Source organism: Lonchura striata, chromosome 5 (assembly GCF_050655825.1).
Source record: "Lonchura striata isolate lonStrDom1 chromosome 5, ASM5065582v1, whole genome shotgun sequence".
Taxonomy (NCBI): domain Eukaryota; kingdom Metazoa; phylum Chordata; class Aves; order Passeriformes; family Estrildidae; genus Lonchura; species Lonchura striata.
The window spans coordinates 26,352,153-26,372,093 of NC_140707.1; the positions used below are offsets into that span (position 1 = coordinate 26,352,153).

General features: G+C 36.5%; 1 protein-coding gene across 3 annotated transcripts in view; it reads left to right on the forward strand.

Moving 5' to 3' along the window:
- Positions 1 to 19,399, forward strand: part of CARS1 (cysteinyl-tRNA synthetase 1) — a 33,997-nt gene extending 14,598 nt beyond the window's left edge. For all 3 annotated transcript variants that reach the window (XM_021526746.3, XM_021526747.3, XM_085581492.1), the window contains 13 exons: positions 713 to 825; positions 1,340 to 1,468; positions 1,675 to 1,804; positions 2,104 to 2,207; positions 2,961 to 3,058; positions 4,514 to 4,703; positions 5,238 to 5,306; positions 8,977 to 9,058; positions 12,887 to 12,967; positions 13,428 to 13,495; positions 14,851 to 14,910; positions 16,148 to 16,231; positions 17,319 to 19,399. In XM_021526746.3, the coding sequence (XP_021382421.3) occupies positions 713 to 825; positions 1,340 to 1,468; positions 1,675 to 1,804; positions 2,104 to 2,207; positions 2,961 to 3,058; positions 4,514 to 4,703; positions 5,238 to 5,306; positions 8,977 to 9,058; positions 12,887 to 12,967; positions 13,428 to 13,495; positions 14,851 to 14,910; positions 16,148 to 16,231; positions 17,319 to 17,453 (1,343 nt within the window). In that variant the 3' untranslated portion in view covers positions 17,454 to 19,399. The remainder of the gene's footprint in view (positions 1 to 712; positions 826 to 1,339; positions 1,469 to 1,674; positions 1,805 to 2,103; positions 2,208 to 2,960; positions 3,059 to 4,513; positions 4,704 to 5,237; positions 5,307 to 8,976; positions 9,059 to 12,886; positions 12,968 to 13,427; positions 13,496 to 14,850; positions 14,911 to 16,147; positions 16,232 to 17,318) is intronic.
- Positions 19,400 to 19,941: the final 542 nt, after the last annotated feature.

A 19,941-nucleotide genomic window follows, 5' to 3' on the forward strand; every position in this document is an offset into this window, starting at 1 on the left:
AACTTTGTATGTTGAACCAAATCCAAATATAGATTTTTTTTAATAGAGCTATAGCAGAGAATTAACTTAAAATGCTCAGTAAATGGCACTCATCTGCTCCTAAAGTTGTACAGTTTTAGCAAATCATGCAGAAAGTCTATAAAAATAATATTAAAAGGTTTTAATATAACACCCATACCAGGTGAAATCAGGACACTCATAAAGCAGTAGGTAACAGAGGAGTAAATGTAGCTATTGAACAAATACCAACAGTTCTGTGCAGCTGCTGAGATTAGGGGAAGAAATATTCTATGATCACGTTGTATGTGCAGATTAAGACAATCGTAGTGTCAATTTAGATCCATCTAACTTTGGAATTAATAGAATCTGCAGTCTTACTTGTCTCTGAGTATGTTTTTTTTTCTTTCTGTATTTCTTTTCTATATGTCCAATATTGGAGTTGTGGGTGGTAAGAGAATGTAGATGAATTTCATGTCAAAACTTAGAAACCAGTGCAGCTGATACTTGTCATATACTTGTCAGCCAAACATTAACCAAAACCCCAAAGGATTATCAAGGTTAATAATGAGGATTTTTGAGGGTTCATTGATTTGGGGGTTTGTGTTTTGGGGCTTGTTTTTGGTTTTTTTTTAAGGTTATCTTTATGTGAGATACAGCAAGGCCAAAAATCAGTAATACTGGTGTAAAATGTATACATTTTCTCTTTTGAAAGGTGACCTGAGCATCTCAGCTGATCGTTTAAGTGAGAAGCATTCTCCAAATGATTTTGCTTTATGGAAGTCCTCCAAGCCAGGAGAGCCCTCATGGGACTCTCCATGGGGAAAGGTAAGGAAGGACATAATAATCAGGATTTGGATTTTCTTCATTTACTGAAGTAGCACAGTTACACAAGTTTTTTTGCCTCACCTCATATTAACACTGGCTAAATTGTGGAGATTATGTATTCAGTCATAAGATTCTGTGGTTAATGTTCATTTAATAATCTAGTATGTGTATCAGTCTGTTTGATACATTTTAAGCAGAAGTTTGCATGCAGGCTCAGCATAGCTGTTACTTATCTTTTGTCCTCTATTAATTGACAAGCTTTATCTGCAGTAAATTCTGTTTCCTTTTTTTTTCCCCTTGTGATCAAAGACATTAATGTAGCTTTTAAAAGAACAGTAAGCAAGATAATCAAAACATTACAGATGTATTGCCAAGCTGGATCTTTAAATCAGTTTCTTTTTGTGAAGCTGAGATTGAGAATCTTTTTTACTCTTAGTAACAGCATGAGAGAGTAAGACAGGGGCAGGAGAGGAAGACAGTTACCAGTAACCAAGTAATGCCTTTTTGTTAACAGGGTCGTCCAGGTTGGCACATTGAATGTTCTGCCATGGGTGCATCCGTTCTAGGAGAGTCGATGGACATTCATGGAGGAGGCTTTGATCTTCGATTTCCTCACCATGACAATGAACTGGCCCAGTCTGAGGTGAACTCGCTGATCTTCCTGCGGTGATAAAGCAATGTGCTTTGCTTTGACTGCAGCTTACACAAATCCATAATCCAGTTTTTTAAACTTGATGTGTGTTTTGTGTAAACATGAGCTTTGATTCTCGGGATTTTATTCTCTAAGTTTTCCTGCTTCATGATATGTATGTAAAAAGTGTTGGATCTTTGGGTTTTTTTTTCCTGCAGGCATATTTTGAAAATGATCACTGGGTTCGGTATTTTCTGCATACTGGTCACTTAACAATTGCTGGCTGTAAAATGTCCAAATCTTTGAAGAATTTCATTACCATAAAAGATGCACTGAAGAAACACACAGGTAAAAATTATTTTGGAATGGGCATGTTTTTGATGTATTTTGAATGCTGACTGTGATAATTTTTTTATTCAGGGTAACATCAGGTGTCTTTCTTCTTTTCTAACTTTAGAATAGCTTCCTTGTTCTTCTGATCCTTGTTGTTTTTTATCAGTATGGATAATAGTGGTTTTGCTTTTTGGTAGATGTAGTGATAGTTAGAAATTTAAAGATTATGTTCTCAGCCACTACAGTATGGGAGTTCATGAAAGTGTTTTAGCTTATAAAAACTTTCCTTGTTTATTTTAAACCTCCTGTGCTAGCACGACAGTTACGGCTGGCTTTCCTCATGCACTCTTGGAAGGATACACTGGATTATTCAAATAATACCATGGAGTCAGCTATTCAATATGAGAAGTTTATGAATGTAAGTTTTCCACTTCTTCTGCACCTCTCTAATCTTTGTGTTGCCATGTATGTTTCAAGGAACAGAATTCCAAGGATATGTAGGCCATATGCCCAGAATGGGTTTGCTTTCTGAATTCATCAGGTGGGATGGTACAGTGCTTCTTTAGCTGCCATCAAACTCTCAAGTCCTGTAAATCAAACAAACATTGAGCCTTTGCCTCTATGCCTTACAGGTGTGTGAGAGATTAGGCACAGTTCCTGTCCCTGCTTGGTTTGGAGCCATAATTTAAACTCACATTTCCCAAAGGACACTGCACAACAGTTTGAGATTGTTGATCTTGGTCTTTCCGGCTGAAGCTGTTCTGCTTTTTATGTAAAATGTTTGGTTTGGGTCATGGATTATGTTAAAACGACTTTTTACTGATGCCCTTGCAATAAAGCCATTTTATTCTTCAGCTTCCATTGCTAGCAACACACTTTAAAATCTTCCATAAGAACTGTTGCCTGAGCAGCTTGGTGTTAGAATATTGTAGGATATCATGTGGTAACAGAGCAAGAGATAAAAATGAATTGCTGTCCAACTGTGATTGAAGAGTAATGCAAAATTATTTTATTGGGTTTTGTTGTCTTGAGCAACATCATTAGATCCTGGGTGAAACAGTGCTGAACCCATAAAGTTTAGGAGTCTCATTAAGAAATAATGACCCCTTTCCTAGTAAGTATTGGTTATGTGTAATTGAAACCAACTTCTAGCTATATTCTTCTTTTACAGGAGTTCTTTTTGAATGTGAAGGATATTCTTCGAGCTCCCACTGATGTGACAGGCCAGTTTCAGAAATGGGAAAATCAAGAAGTAGAGCTGAACAAAAAGTGAGTGGAGCATTCCTACTTCTCTCTGAATTGTTGTTTCATCTTTAATTCTTTTTTCCTTACAATATCACTTACAATATGTATAGTGATATTTATGTCTGTAGCATTCCCACTTAACATCCCAATTCTTCACAAGCAATCATTGTAATCTTGGGACAGCTTTATGAAGTATAAATGAAATTATTCTCTTTCGTTTACGTTAAGTACACTGGCATGCCTCATTGCCACGTGAAGGGAAAGAACTTATTTGTTAGATAGCTGTCATTTTCTTCACTACATAAAATCTTGTCTTCTCTCTGAGAAGTGACCAATAATTTACAGTGGCTACAACTGGAAAAACAGTATTTTACGTATTTCAAAGTATAGTAAGCTATCTGAGACAAACAGAAGTTAAATGACCTGACTAAAACCATGAAAGGTCAGTGCCAGTGTTTGAAAATATGTCATCAAGGCAGTGATAGCAATTTTGCAGTCTTTTGACTTTTGTAACAAAACTACCAATATTATTTGTAATGCAAATAGCTTCCTAAATGACATCTGTTTTGTCTGAAATTTAAAATAGGAGCATCTTACATGGCAGTGCTAAAATTGTTTCCTAGTTCAGTTCACTATTGTATTCACTAATGTTACTATTGAAGGATTAAGTGCAGATGTTTCTGTGTAGTGATATGCTCTGAAAATTTTATCTTCAACTTGAGGTTGGTGGAGATAACCCCTTTTTTAGAAAAGGTGGGACATAATAAGTAATAGAGAGGTCAAAAGGAAGGGATAAAGAAGTGGGAGGAATAGAAGATACGCTTCATGGATATTTAGTTTTGTCTCCTTTCTTCTATCACTTATTTTTTTCTTGGAAAAAGTACATTGTTTGAAACCATAAAACCTTTGTGTGATGAAATGGTACTTAATATGTTGTATTATTTATTATACCTACTAATGTGTCACTAATATGACAAAGGTTTGCTTGAATTTATTCTATCTACTTAAAGTATCTTCATCACTTTGTGTTAACTTCCAAATTGGTGCTCCTTCCTGGAAAGATACTAAACTGAGAACCTGACTGGTACACAGGGATAGGAGAGCAATACTGTAAAAAAAAAAAAAAGTAAGCCTAAGAAGATACTAGATAAGCAATTAATACTGCTTTAAACAAAACAAAACAAAACAAACAAACAAAAAAAACTTGCATGAAAAGGCCAGGTGCTGAAAATTTTTTTGTAATTTGTTTGGGTAGTTGTTGTCAGTTAGATTATCCTGCCTGCCTTTGTCCATAGCAGTAAAACAGCAGCATCATGATAATGTCTTTTTTCTTGCTCCTATGTTTTTCCTTCAAATATGAACTATGACCAGCAAAAAGTTACCTTATTTTTAGTCCCCTTACTCTTCTAACAGAGACATTTTGGAGTACATTGCTGGGTTTTTGGCATGAGTAGTTAAAAAGAATCTTTTTCTTCTCAGTTTTTATGAGAAGAAAGCAGCAATTCATGAAGCACTATGTGACAATATTGACACCCGCTCTGCCTTAGAGGAAATGCGGTCTTTAGTCAGCCAGAGTAACTCCTATATTGCTGCAAAGAAATCTTCCAGACAGATGCCAAACAGACTTCTTTTGGAAAACATCAGCTCCTATCTCACTCAAATGCTAAAGGTATGTAACAGCAAGGAGTAAGGCTGCTATTGCACTGTGCAGTTATAACTTGTATTTTCAAGTATGGGAGGATCTGTACAGTCTTTGTTTAAATCTTACAGGAAACTAGAGATCTTCCACACATCCCCCCAGCCAAAACAACCCAAACTCCAGTGTGTGCTGCAGCAGGATCAATTTTGAGTCCTCCATATTGCATTATGTTTTCAGCTAATGTTTTGTTGAATAGTGGAGAGCCCCTAATACATTCAAGAGAAACTAGACAGTAGAAAAAATATGAAGTCAGAATGACAAATCTGACATCTTTAAAGTGAAATCTGAAAGCCAATGCTTTATATGGTGTATGTATGTATCAGTTACAGATCATCATCAGAACATCAATTTGCATGTATCAATTACAAATCAGAACATCATCTTAACAGAGTTGTGAATTCTGAGTTAAATGAGAACTATTTGAAAGCTTAGTATATGTGATTTTGCTTAGTTTTCACATACCTGTGAATTGATGCATACAATCTTTTCTTTTTCCTTGACCAGATTTTTGGTGCCATAGAAAGTGATGATGCAATTGGTTTTCCTGTTGGAGGGACTAGTCAAAACACAAATGTAAGTGAAGGACAAAATGCACTAAACAAAATTACTCCGTATCCTTTGAGAGCTTAGGTTAGAGTGATGACATTACTGATATGTAGCTGAATTGCATTCTTTTTGCTTTTAGCTTTTGAATCTGATGTGATTAATTGGCTTAGGAAGCAGGGTTTTTCTTTTACAAGAGTTGGGATTTTTATAGGTTTGTTTGATATAATGACAGACAAATTGTATAGCAACCAGAAAAAGAATTATCTTGCCTTTTGAATGATGAGTCTGTTTCCTAAACCACATGTGAACTACAGGCAGCACATGCTTACAGTCTAAAGACTCATTACAAGTATTTGTATGCCAAGTAGTTTCAAAAATGTAATTATACTGATTAAACTTCTTTGTGGTACACCAGAAACCAGCCTGGAGGCAGCTGGAGTTTTATCCGCATTTCAATCTTTTCTTCTGATCTCATTTGCAGCCACAGTTTTTATGTGGCTTTCAAATGCTGTTTGCTTTAGTCACCCAGCATTTCTGCTGTGATGCAGAATTTTTCTGGAAATACCTGAGAGGTACCTGATAAAAATGCTGATGTGCACTGGAATACCTGGAACATTTTCTGGTGCAGGCAGAAAATAACTGAAAATAACATTTTCTGGTTCAGGATAAATAACTCCATGTGAAAGCTATCAACACTTTGTTCATGCCGAAATCTCTTATGGACATATCAGTGCTGTTTTTCATATATTTTTATGCATTAAAGGTGTGCACCTTTCTGTTCCTCCTTAGGAGGAGTAAATTAAACATCTCTAGTGTAAAAAAAAAAAAAGCTTAACTTCTTATTCATCAAAGGAATTGGCAAGCTTGCTTGTGGTTGGAAGAATGGGAATGAACACTCATCCCATAATTGCCAATGTAAATACTGACATTCGTGTGCTGTGGAAATTTTTTATTAATGACATAATAAGGAAGATGTTCTGTATTGCCTACAAAGCCCATCAATGGTGATTTTTAAATTTAGCTCAGAATTTTTTTGAATTTCAGAAGAAAGGGAGAACTTTAACACTTAACCTTCTTAGGGAAAGTTAAAATTTATTTTTAAAATAAATTTATTTATTTATTTAAATAAATTTAAATAAATAAAACTTCAGGCACTGTTTCCAATAGATATGCTTTGTGGAAGGATTGGTGATAGCTTGAAGATAAGTCATTTCACTCCTTTAAAATAGCACTGCCAAGGGTAGTAGAGTGAGAAGAATCTTGTGCAGAAAAAAAAAAATTCTGTGCTAACACATGTCCACAAAAATTGAATTTGTTACCCATGTGCAGCAAGCCAGTAATTATACCCTCAAGAGCAACATTGATTATTTGTATCAGAGTTGTGCAAGCCTGGGTGTTCAGTGGTATTCCACAAATCAAGCACACCAACTATCAAAACGTTTTACTATTTATGCATATTAGCAAACAAAGCAGCTAGTGTTCATTGGCTGCAAGTTATGTAATTCTCTTATTAATTTGTATTCTATCTTCTCGTGGTTAATAATTTTCTTGCTTCCCATGCTAATTAGTCTGCATGCTCAGTCTGACTGTTCTTTTGAGTGAGTGGGTTCCTTGGGCTGTTGGTCCATGAGTTGGTGTTTGAAATGACCTTTTGCCCAGTGGGAGCTATTCAGCACAGTTGCTGCGTTGGCTTTATGAGTTTCTTCTTTATCTTGGAAGTTCTGCCAAGTGTCCTTTTGGCTTCTGAATTCTTTGTGGCATTCTTTGTGTCCACTGTCAGAGGTCCATCCTTCTGCCCAAGTTTTGTTAACCTCCCCTAAGGTCTGAGGTCACTGTAGTGTGTCCAGCCCTAAACCTTAACAAGGCAATTCCACCAACAAATAGTTTGTTTTTCTAACACCTGGGCATCACTTAGAGGTTGCTTGTTAGCTGCTGTCTGTTTCAGGGATTACATCTCCCTTCTTGTTGATTAGGCTTGAAAGAGTACAAAAAATAAACATTAAAAAACATCCTTTCTGAAGAAAGTTTTACACATTCCACATTTTGCAACACTGTTAGCACCATTGTTAGAAGAATCCTGTGCTAACATCTCTTACACTCAAGAAGCTTTTGTTTTTATCACCCAGGTCATTATTGGTGTTAAGCATTATAATATGAAAATATGTAATATCAAAAATGTTTTGGCTGTTCATTAAGTTTTATACTGTCTTTCAGTCCTCCATACAAATTCTTATTTTTCTTAGCACAAATTAAGGAAGTGAACTTCCAAGGTTCCAAAACTTCTCATTAATTACGGAAGGCTGTGGGTCAGACCAGTTGTTTCCTTGTTTAAATTAGAGATGAAAGAACCAATAGAGTCAATATCTCCAAAAAGGGCATAATCCAGTTCAAAAGCGCTGAAAGAAAAAGTAGCTTAATTACCATGGGTCAGTAATTTCCTTGAAAAGGGGACATAAGAGATTTGAAATCAGAAAACCTCAGTTCCATAATATCATTTTCCAAGTGAATTCAGCATTTCTCTCAAGTTAGTTGTTGTGGAAATAAAAATCTTTCATCTTGAAATGACTGATAAAGTAGTGACAGTGCCTGCTTCCCCATACCACTTTATTTTCATGAAGAGGTATTTCCAGTGCAGTGGGGAAGTGGAGATGTGACTATTCCTCACTTTCCAGTCTGTTCCTTGGGCCAAACTTGTCAGCACTGGATCTGATTATGAAGCTGGTTGCAGTGTTCACATTTATGAAAAGTTTTAACAGAACTCCTGGGTTCTTTTCTTAGGGGTACTTTTACAGCACAGCAGACTATCTTGTCCCTTAATTGCACAGAAATTTGTCATGGAGATTAAACAGATAGGAAATATGTGTGGAAATTATAGAGGAGACAAAAGTTTGACATCTTTTTCTCTCCCCCATCCTCCAGAGTAATTAAATTTTTAATTTAGGCTTTCCCCCAAGGGCCTGGCTCTTTCCTTTGGGATTCCAGAGAAGCGTTGGCAGACACTGATCTGTAGTTGTTTTTGTAGCTGATGTGTAGTTGTTTTTCTTGCTGTTCATTAACTGCTTGCTGCTGCTATTCACTGCCATTGAGACCATACTCACAGGACCTTTTCTCTGAGATTTTGTGCCTAGCATTTACTTACTCCTGAAATAATTCAGCAGTAATCTTCCCCCACTTTTTGTGGGAGAGGAAATTGTATCAGGAATATAGAGAATTGCACTGCCTATACAATTAGCATAAGTTAAAATCTCAGGAACAGATCTGGGCTCTAATGAAAATTAGTACTAATATCTGTTTGAGGTGGTATTATTTATTATCTGATAAACAGCTGTGCCTAAAAAAACACACAGTACATGAAGAAGCAAATCAATCTGAGTGCTATTTTTATCCCTGCACTGCATTAGTGTTAGCTGGATTGTGGCATAACCCTGTGGAAGTGATGGATCTAACTGAAAGGAGGTAAAAAATGAATGGGGAGAAGCTGACCTTGACAAGCTGATTTTATCTACACAAAAGGAAAATTGACAACTAATGCAAATTTTCATCTATTCTTTGACTTCAGTAGAGTGATAACAATTTTTATGTATAGATCTGCCCTGAGGGTTGAGGTCCATCCAACAGCACATAAATATGAAGTGGGTAGGGACATGTTTTATATCTAAATGATGATTAGTTAACTGTGGAAATAATAATCCTGCAGATTGAATCTACAGTGATGCCATACCTCCAAGTTCTTTCTGAGTTCAGAGAAGGAGTGCGACAAATCGCCAGAGAAAAGAAAGGTGAGATTCACTCAATACATGAGACTTTTCTGTCCTTTCCTGTACTTTCTCCTGCACATGAGACTTGGGGATCATAGGAACCAAACTAGGGAAGAGAATGGAGGCGTGGGTGTGAAGCAGCTGATGGTCTCTCCTTGTTTAGAGAATAAAAGTAAGGCATCTTTAAATCAGAGCTGCTGTGAGTTTTTCTATCTCTGCTGCCTGTCTCTTTGGGATTCTTTTTTAGGCTGCTAAACTAATTTTCATTTCCTAAGGAATCTAAAAGTTCTGGAATGATGAGGTGTAGCTGCTGTTTTTCTAGGTTAGGGCACTCCCTGCTTTCTAGGTATGAAAGTACCCATGATCTCTTCCTTGGGGCGCTTGCATTTTCTTAAAAGTGCAGATTGCTACACAATAATAGTGTCTGCATTTAAACAGCCCAAGATGTTCACTATTATTTGTTAGAATACTTGGAATTGTAGGTCCCCCGATGATAACTGAGTGCTTTCTTTGGAGAATTCATCTGGGAGTTTGCTGGAAGTTTCAGGTGTGTTTTTTAATCCCTCTGAAAAGCTTTGATCATGCTGTGTATGTTGGCAGCAGAACTCTAGAGTGTCAAAAAAGCTGTTCCATTAAGCTTTCTTTGATTTTAGCTGATATTTCCTAATGTAGGAGCTCTTACTATTTTCTTCTCTTCTATGTGGAATTTTACATGTCTTCAACATGTGTTGGATTTTTGTTTTCTTAAAACTTTGGGATTTGTACTTGAAGGCAAAACAGGGCATTTTTTAATGCATAAAACATACAAGTAACCCATATATTGCACAGAAACATAAAATTACTTGTGGTGTCTGGTAACCTATTCAGCTGGACAAGACAGCACTCTCATTCTGCTACTGTTTGGAGTTCTTCTTAAAGCTGATAGATTTACATTAAAAGCACACATCTGTATTTGCTATTGTGACTACTTTGCTATTATTGTCAAACTCTTATAGGCCTAATTGATGCTGAGAAATAGGCTTATTACTAAGTTCCAATAGTAAATATTTTCTATAACTTGAATTAATTCAAGATGTTTGCGTGTATATCCTCAGCCAAAAACGTGAGCTTTAGTATTTTGGTATTTAACATACTTGTTTATATTAAGCTTTTTTTCCCCCTTGCTTTATGATGGTTGAGCTAAATTGATCATTGCTTTTAGCAGTGGTAAGGTTTAAATATCACAGGGATCATTTTTAGAACACACTTGGCTCAAGTGCTTACTGGCACTTGAATTTCTACTTGGAAGGCAGTGATTTTTTTTTGCCTGAGATACACTGGACAATGAGAATCAAACTAAATCTAGTGGCTGCTTGGTTGGGGTATGGAGACCTCTGCAATTTGACCAGGGAGGCACCTTTCTTTTAAACTATTTGATATATGGAAGCTGAGTGGTGGTTGGCAGGACCTGCACTGACATACTACAGATTTCTTTCCCTTTACCCATTAAATTCTTGCTTGCAGGAAGCATTAAATTACTGTAAAAGTTGTTCTTATTAGTGGCTGGGAATATTGCCTCTGCATGGTTGTAGGCAAAGGGAGTTTCCCCATCATAGTCTCTTGCTGGCAGGGTTGTGTTAAATATTATTTAAAACAATCAGCATTGCTTTAAGTATTCTCAGATGTTAAATAAAACACATGTGGCTCTGTAAAACATGCAGAGTATTACAAATGTCCCTATCCACATACATGCCCTTTCCAAATGTATCTACAAAACATTTCACAGAATGGCCATTTTTAAAGCTATGTTTTTTAGTAATAATCAAAATATATGTACTCTGCAAAAATGTTACCATCATCCAGAATGGGTAGCATTAAATATGGACTTAATAATTCTCACAGTGCCCTCTGCACCTTCTGCCCTCTTCCACATATGTCAGGAGTTGACCAGAACTCTCTCATTGTAGCATTGCCTGCACTGATCTTTTGCTGCTAATCTTTATAACCATTCTCTAGATGCTTTTCAAGCTCCTCGTTTCCCTTCCCATCACAGTGTTCTGATTCACAACATCTCAACATCTGTTTCACATCTGATACTCTTTGGTGTGAAATTCACAGAAAATGTGAAGAAGTCTGGAGAATAGTCACAGGCCCAAGGAGTGTCCATCTGTTGGGGTGTTGGTGGGCACTGGTGATTAGGCATTGTTCCACTGGTTTCCTGGTCCCTGTCCTCAGTGAGAGCCTCCTTATGTCCTGAGACAGCCCACAAAACAATCCCCTATCCAATCCTGGACATTTTTGCTCAGGAGGTGCCACATGCAAAGAACAGGCACATCTCAGCCTTAAGAAGAGTGGTGCTGACTCCTCTGCATGACAGGACTGATCAGAGGATGTGTCCTGTCATAAATAGTATGTGTCATTATATATTTCTCCTTGCTGGATTTCTTCTTCTTCAACTTTCAATTATTCATTATTTTAGAGAAGTGAACATCTATAACTGTGCAGATGCTGTTTTGGTGAATAAGCAGTAGGTGTTCCTGATACAGTCTTGATGAAGCCAACACCTTTTAGTATCAACAGCCACTGAGGGAATCTTATCCCTGGTTTATTTTAATGGCTGATTTAGAGTTGCATCAGACTTGACTGTGGTTCACTGTGTGTAACTGCTGTAGATCAGGAGAAACAACAACTCCCTTCACGGCAGACAGAAGACGTTCTGTGCACTGCAGTGGTTTCCTGTGCAAAGAGAGCCACAGAACACAGCCATGCACTGAAACAGGGTGTTCCTTCTTATGGATTTAGGATAGTCAGTGCTGTTCACTTGCAGCTCTCTGAGGATTGTGGAGGAGATGAAGGCTCAAGGATGGTACTTGTATCTACCAAAGTGTGCAGTGTTTAGCAAACTGCCTGGATGGAAGCTTCCACTGAAATAATAACTTTGAGACCCTGAGTACTTCTTAGGTTTAACCAGCTATGAATTGCTGAAAGGTAGAACAGATGTTCATTATAAGCACATCTAAGTGTTCCTCCCAAATATCAGACTTGCTATAAAAAATGCCACTGAATTCACAACTGCAACATACTGTGTCTCTTTAATGAATTTAGTCCCTTTTAACTCTTCTGCTGCTTCTCAACTGATAGAATTTCTCATCCAAAAAATCAACCTGTATGAAGATTTGTTTTCCCCTTAAAAGCTGATTGCATATACTTGAGCTAAATCTTAGCTATTTGCTGTCATCAATGGCTGTTTGGTAAGTTTGCAAGGGAAAAAATTATTAGCCATGATGTCTAATGGTCATCACCATGCAGAAAGCCAAACCAAAATTCTCTGTTCTGCTGTAAAAATAGAATGCTTGAAATAGAAGGAGGATGTTGGGATTACAGTTCCTCTGACAAATGTACATGTAGTTATCAAATTAACAAAATCATAGTCCTTCAAAGGGCACTGTTAGATTTAGCACAGGATATGTTAATTTGTGATTTTCTAAAATTAGGTTTTTAACCTTTCTTATTGCACATCCTATAGCAACCATTAGGATCTTCCTGAGTCATGTACTCTTCCACCATACCCTGCAGAATTGTTGCATCATTCTGAATTGCCTTAGATTTTCTTTCTGTTCCCCTTCAGGAACAGTGAGAGTATCTTGGAAGGAAATTATGATTTTCAAATCCCTGCAAAGAAATATGCTGTTTCTCTGTGTGGCTGAAATAAGGCAGGACTTACTTACCACTTTAAAAGGAAAGACCTTTCTCTGTGTGAGAGAGTGGCAATTTCTTAAGTATTTAAGAAACTTAAGTAACTGTGTAGCTGGATAAAACTATACTTTGGCCAAATTTTACTTCACTAAAAGTATTTTTCATGCTCTGTAGTAACTGAAGTGCTGCAGTTGAGTGATGCTCTTCGGGATGACATCCTGCCTGAACTTGGAGTTCGATTTGAAGATCATGAAGGTACCCAGTTATCTCTTGAAACTTTGTAGGAGCTGTTTTTATCATCCTGCTGCTTCCCTAAGAAGTAGGAAAACAAACTGTCAAAACTATTAGAATCATCCAGTAAACTCAAGTACTGAAGACCAAAAGCGTATAATATGTGCACCATATATATATATATGGATATGTATTTCATATGCACTATATATAATGGCACATAATATATATCATATATAATGGTGTGTGTATATATATATTATATATATTATAGAACTGTATATTGGAATACATATATAGAATAAAAAACCATACATGGCAATGTTTTTCACCTTTTTCTATAGCACCTAATTTCTTATTCACTTTTGACTAGCCACTGAGTCATATTTGCATTCAGCATGCAAAAAGAAAACAATTATCACAGAGTGAATACATTTATCTTCGACTAATCAAGAAATTAATCCATCTCCTTTTGCTTCTTTAGGACTTCCAACTGTGGTTAAATTAGTGGATAAGGACACATTATTGAAAGAAAGAGAAGAAAAGAAAAAGGTAATTATTTTAAGCATCCCATATTTTTAAAATTTAATTTGGAAGCTATGGATATTTATACATTTCTTTGATAATTCATAAGAAAAATCATAGCAGACTAGCAACAAGGAAGATGACATAAGAAAATTGATACAAAAAATTTAAGTGTGTTGGAAAAAAAATAATTTTTTCAAAACAGCATCTTAAAAACTTTGTATGGGACCTAGGTGAATACCTCAAAGATTTTTTATTTTATTGCCTTTTAAGGTCTTCATATAACTAAGGGGTTGGTCAGTATTGCATTCTAGAATCTCTAGAAGAACAATTCCAATGAGAAGCTAATTCAGACTTCTTTTGTTTTTACACATGAAGTCAACATTTTCCATAGAACTAGTCTGTATTAATCTGATATGTGGAGAAAAAGGTACTCGCTAAATCTTAATTAATATAGTATGGATTAGTGAGATATTCAGGATGTGGGGGCAAGAATTCATGTTACTCTATGGAGCTTTTGAATTTGAATTCACATGTACAAGGCCCGTACAGATACCCTGCTTTCGGCGCTTCCTAGCATCAATATTTGACTTTGTAGCATTTAAAAGTAACACTTCATATGTCCAGCTTAAAAGTAACACTTCATATGTCCATCTTCAATTTCACCAAATAATAAAATTCTATCATGACTAGAAATCTTTGAAAGACTTTCTAACATTTCTCCTTCCATGTTGGTGTTTTTTAGAAAAGGGAGAATTAAGAAGTCATTTTAGTCAATTCCAGATGTTTTCTTCAGAGTGACATTTGGAGGCAGTTTGTTTATAGCTGCTGGGTAGGATCTGCAGCCAGAGTCCATTTTCCCTGGAAACAGCATTATATTCAGTACTGGCAGAACTGACAGGTCTCTCCTGGGCAACTGCTGGGATTTTTAGCAAATTGGCTAAATTTGGATAGTTGTTTCCCTAGGAACATCAAGTGATACAACTGCTGCTTAAGGAACTGTGATATCTTCACAGTTTGAAGCAAGAGCTTAAAATATCATTGAAATACAGTCTTTTTTTAAAAGTCATTTGCAAAACAGTTTTCCCACTAAAATGATAGGATAATTTATTTTAGGTATTCTTTTATAGGTATCGATTTTGCATGCAAAATGCATTCTGAACAGTTAAAACTGGTATAACTGTGAATAAAAGCAAATGAAATCAAAGTCATACAGTGGGAAGTATCAGACAATCCTAATTACAAGGCATGGTGGGTTTGCTGCAGGTCATACTGCCAGTTCTGTCTGTAATTAGATATCCAGGGGAGCTGGCTCAGGTTTGTGGAAAACAACCAAATGGAATAGTGCATTACCTTTTACTCACTAACACTGCCTCTCACAGATAGAAGAAGAGAAAAAAAGGAAGAAAGAAGAAGCAGCCAGGAAAAAACAACAGCAGGAAGTAAGTAACCTCATTTTGAAGGAACGTGTAGGCAGTAGTAGTCACGTGCAGGAAAGAACATTAGAATACAGGCTCTCTGCCCAGCCTTAGCCAGGTCTCCTTTTTTTTCTTTTTTTTTGGTGTTTTTTTTTGTTTGGTTGGTTTTTTTGTTTACAATTTCCTGCTCAGAATACTTTTGTCTTGCAGTTCAGGCTTGGACTTTCAATTCTTACAGAGAAGCTATTTTTGAAAACACATCTAAAGCCTGCAAAAACTTATTACAGAAGTCTATAAACAGTATTACCCAATTGACAAAGTAGTTACATGCTTGTTACTGTTAGAGAACATTTTGCTTGTGTCATTTATTATTTCATTCCCTTTCTAATATCATAGGTATATGTGAGAGGGTTTCTTTTTCTCCTTTTTTTTTTCTTTTTCTCTGTAAGAAACCCCCTGTTCCTTATGATTGAGCAGAGAAATGTTTTACCTCTGTGACTGCAATTCAGATAGCTCAAAGGTTTTGGGCTTTGGATAAGGAGTAGACAGAGGAGATGAACTCATAAGAAAAAATATTGTTTACCATGCTGATGACTTTAACAGTACAGGAAATACATTCCTGTGTTAGAAGAGGAAGAAAACTTTTAGAGAGCACCACATACAGAGATAAAACAAGATAAATAGCATTTATCTTCCATATATTCCAAGTATCTTTTTTCATTTTTTCAAAAAGGCGATTCCCTTGCATAGAGCAAAAATTACGTGGAAAAGATTCTGAGATGTGCTTGTTTACAGATAAGGGAGAGTTCAGTTTGTTTTCAGTGCAGTTACTGCATCTGATTCTTCTGTAACCTGCATAGAAACCTTTTCCTGTCAGCAAGAAACTTGATAAAGGTGGTTCCCTTTGCAGTGATTAATTGCTGAGTATTCTTTATGATAGCAGCTATTCACTTAGTGTTGACTAAAGAACCAAGTTAGCAGGAATCAGATGTAGTTTTTGGGGTATATAAGCAAATTATTTTGAGTTTCTGCAATGCATCTGTTTTATAAAGTGGTTCTCTACAGTTTAAAACAGATTTTCCTCCAGACAAGCACAGCTAAGACCTACTGAGTTGTTCCTCATTTCAAGTTTCTTTTCACATAATTAACAATTATGAATTGAATACTCCTTGATTTTGAAATTATAATATACTTTTCCTTTTACATATGTGACAGGTTGTCAGTAATTAACTGTGATGTTAATGCATGTTTTATATTACAGGCAGCAAAACTGGAAAAAATGAAGATTCCACCACATGAAATGTTTAAATTGGAACTTGACAAATATTCCATGTTTGATGAAAATGTAAGAGACTTCTTTTCATTTTGGGCGATGGGTTTTCCTCCCCCAGTTGTACATACTTATTTGTATATGTTTATAGCAATCTTGTTCCAAACCTCGAGGGCTATTAATGTAGCAAGAGGAGGGAAGGAGAGAAGAAAAAGGTGATATATTAATTTATTGTGCACTGGGGAGCAAGGTCTCTGTTAGCCATCATTTCAAGGGTATTTTCCTTCTACGTTCCTTTGTACATTCATTGTACATTTCCTTTGGTTCCCGTTACTACAAAGCAAAATACACATTCCTACCCAAAATATGTCTGATGTTCATTCACAGATTTATTACTCTGGTGCAAGGCAGGGTATTCATTTGCAAGTACAAACTGCCCAGCTCTTCCAGAACTGATACTTTCTGAGAGGTCCTGTGTTTCCTGTTCCCTTGTGCCCACTATTTTGCTCTCAATTGGCAAAGGCTCTCTGAAGGGGCTATATGCATAACTTTGCTCTTGATTGCTCCCCTTGGGGATAAAAGGGTTACTTGGAAAACATAAAGCACTGTTTCTTCACTTCTACTTGGTTTGGGTCATTGATCCTGCTTCTGCTTCTCCCCTTCACCTACACAAATTCAAGTCCTAGAGACAAGTCAGAATGGAGAGGATAAATATTGGAATATACCCCTGCAAGCCAAGGAGAATGTCCATAAAAATGCTGATCCTACTTTCTCCATCAAGAATATAAATATCATACTGTTTTTGCTTTAATCCTTTAATTCAATCTGCTAGTATGATTAAAATATTATTTTAACCATCTGTTCGAGAATTAGTCATTATTCTCTTAACTAAAACCATCTAGAAGTTAGTGGTCTAAGCTTCCCTTATGTGGTTCAAGACAGAAGATAAATACATCCTTATGCCTCTTGTTTTGCTAGGAAGGGAACATTGAGAAATAGTCAAAGTTAGCTGTCAAACTTCTAGGTGACTAAAATTAGGTAAGATGACAGCCTGTCATTATGACATTATCTCCCTATCTTATTAAAAGCATGATTCCATAAAAACAAAAGGAGTCCAAGAACTTACCTTAAATACTCTTTTTTTTTTTTTAATATGTTTCAGGGATTTCCCACCCATGATACAGAAGGCAAGGAACTTAGCAAAGGACAAATTAAGAAGCTAAAGAAACTTTATGAAACCCAAGAAAAGCTACACAAGGAGTATCTACAAATGGTTCAGAATGGAAGTGCAAATTGAAAACAACAGGACTTTTTATTTAGAAGGCGAGTGCTGGGTTCCCATTGAAGAAGTGAGCATACACTGATGCTCAAATTTCTGTTTACACTTTCTATTATGTGCAAAGTAAAATTCCTGTTTACGTGGGTTAATAATGTCATCTGGAAATGTAATAAAAATCCATCATTAAAAAAAAAAGCCAACATGTAAGATGTTTCTTCTCAATGATAGCAAATATGGTTGCCAGTTCTGTTTGTGGAGGTGCTGCTCAGTCAGCAAATCCACATAAGGATTCTTGTTCATTCTAGCTGTTCAGGCTTTGGTTGATTTGTCCTGCATACTGATCTCTAACACTCAATGTTACAGTCAGAAAAATTTATTGCTAAATGGGAGCTGAGTAATCTGCCCTAAAGTAAGAACAACATTTTCCAGATGACTTTAGTATCTTTACATAAGCAGGAAAAGTGGGTAGTTCCACTATGATACTTATTCTAGCTGCTGTTATTAAAAACTCTCATAAGTATACCCAGAACACTTTGCATAGTAGAAGTTAACAGTCCCTTTGTTGAAAAAGGGAACAGATCATCAACCTGCAATTGCAATCAAGTGGGTAAGTACAAGGCAAATGCACCTGCATTGAACAAACAGGTGGGAAAGTCATGAAGGGCTGATGGCAGAGGTGGTGTGTCCTTGGAGCTCCCCCTTTAAGGAAACAGGAGCCCTGCCAAAGTACCTGATTACCCAAAGTACTCAGTACCTAACTACCAGTTCAGAGCCATGGGGAATTAACAGAGGGTTTCCTACTGTTATACAGTTTGTGGATTGATTTGCAGTTAGGGAATACAGCTAGACATTGCCCTGTATTCAAGACTGATGTTTTTAACATGATGATTTAACCATGAGATAAGAACCTTTCTGATGCAGTATGGTCACGTTATATCTGCAGGGAGAGTTCTTTGTGGCCTAACAATGCATTTCACTGGCAGAAGTTCCAAAATGAACTAAAGTTCATGAAATCCTAAAATATATCTCACCTACTTCGCAGCTGCACAGAACAGCCAAGTGTCTGATCTGCAGAACTATATTCATTCAGTATTCTCAAGGTGACTTGCAGAAACTCATACTGTGACACCTCTGTTTTCTCAACTCCTAGGTTCATGCTACAATGATCAGGCCATGTTCCTTTCTTTAAGACTTTAAACATCTTTGTTTTTCCTTGATTATTTTTATATTTACATTCCTCCTTATGAGGAACGAACACAATATTTGGAGTAACAGAAGGGTCTAGTAGGGTTTTTTTCTAATTTGTCTGTATTTGCCTTTGAAAACATACATCATGTTAAGGTCAGTAAAGCAGATGCATCTTGTGTGCAGAAAATAAAATCTGTTGTGAAATACTTGTATGTGAACTTTGTGTAGTGGGGAGAATATTGAGCTTATCTTTATTCCACAAGCATCTTTTTGAAATGTGGTTTACAGAGCTTTTCCTTTAGCTTCCTATTACTAATTTAATTAATTTTCCATTCAATATTTGATTATTCTGCTAATTTCTAATCAATTTTATAAATGCATATTTAAACTGCACAATGACACTTTAAGCAGCCAGCCATGGCCATTCAGGCAACTTAACCATCCTTTGGTATGGGAAGAGGAAAGGTTCCATTTTTGTAGCGTTTTAGATCCCAACTCCCTTTGGCATTATCAGCTATTACCAAGATTTTCTTCCCAGAGTGCTCCCTGAAGATGCATGTGAAAGGAAGGGGCATGCCTATGCTGCTTCTGAAGTTGCAACTTAATGTCAAATAGTGCCAGGAATTTGAATACAGGAATTGTTTTTGGTGATCTGAGTTAGCACTTACTTAAAGTGAGTTAGTATTTAACTGTAGAGAAAATGCTGTTGATCTGTGGCTGTCCTGGACTGTAGTTTATGATGTCTCCAAGATAAAATCCTGGCTTTTGCCTCCACATTTTGTTTTTCTCTTCCTGTTATGTTTTCAGTAGATCCTAATCCAATTGCATTATTATATCAATGTAAAATAATAGGGTTTTTTAAAATGCACTTTTTCTTTCCTAAATGCTTCATTTTGTTTCTGGTACAATTCTTCTTGCAGGGCTCTTGGGAGCATTTCAGACTCACATTTTCCAAAGGTTATTTTCCGGTCTTTCTGTATGCTTCCCACATGCACACACTGCTTCCTCCCTCCCTCCCTCCCTATGTTTTTTGTTTTGTTTTTTTTTTTTAATTCAGTATGCGTAAAATCCTGCCGAAGGAAAACTTGGTAGCAAACAAAGAATGCTGCAGCCAGGTTTGGATGCACACTGCTTAAAATTACTTTTTCAGTGTGGGTGTGTCAATTGATCTGTGGGATTACTGAGTTGCACAGACAATACCTATTCCCTGGCAATCCCTCAAGGTGGCACTTAAATGAATTCCACTGCACTTGCTTTCTGAGAGAGACCTGGCAAGCAGGAGAAGGGAATGCAACAGCAATGGTCTGCAGTGTCTTAG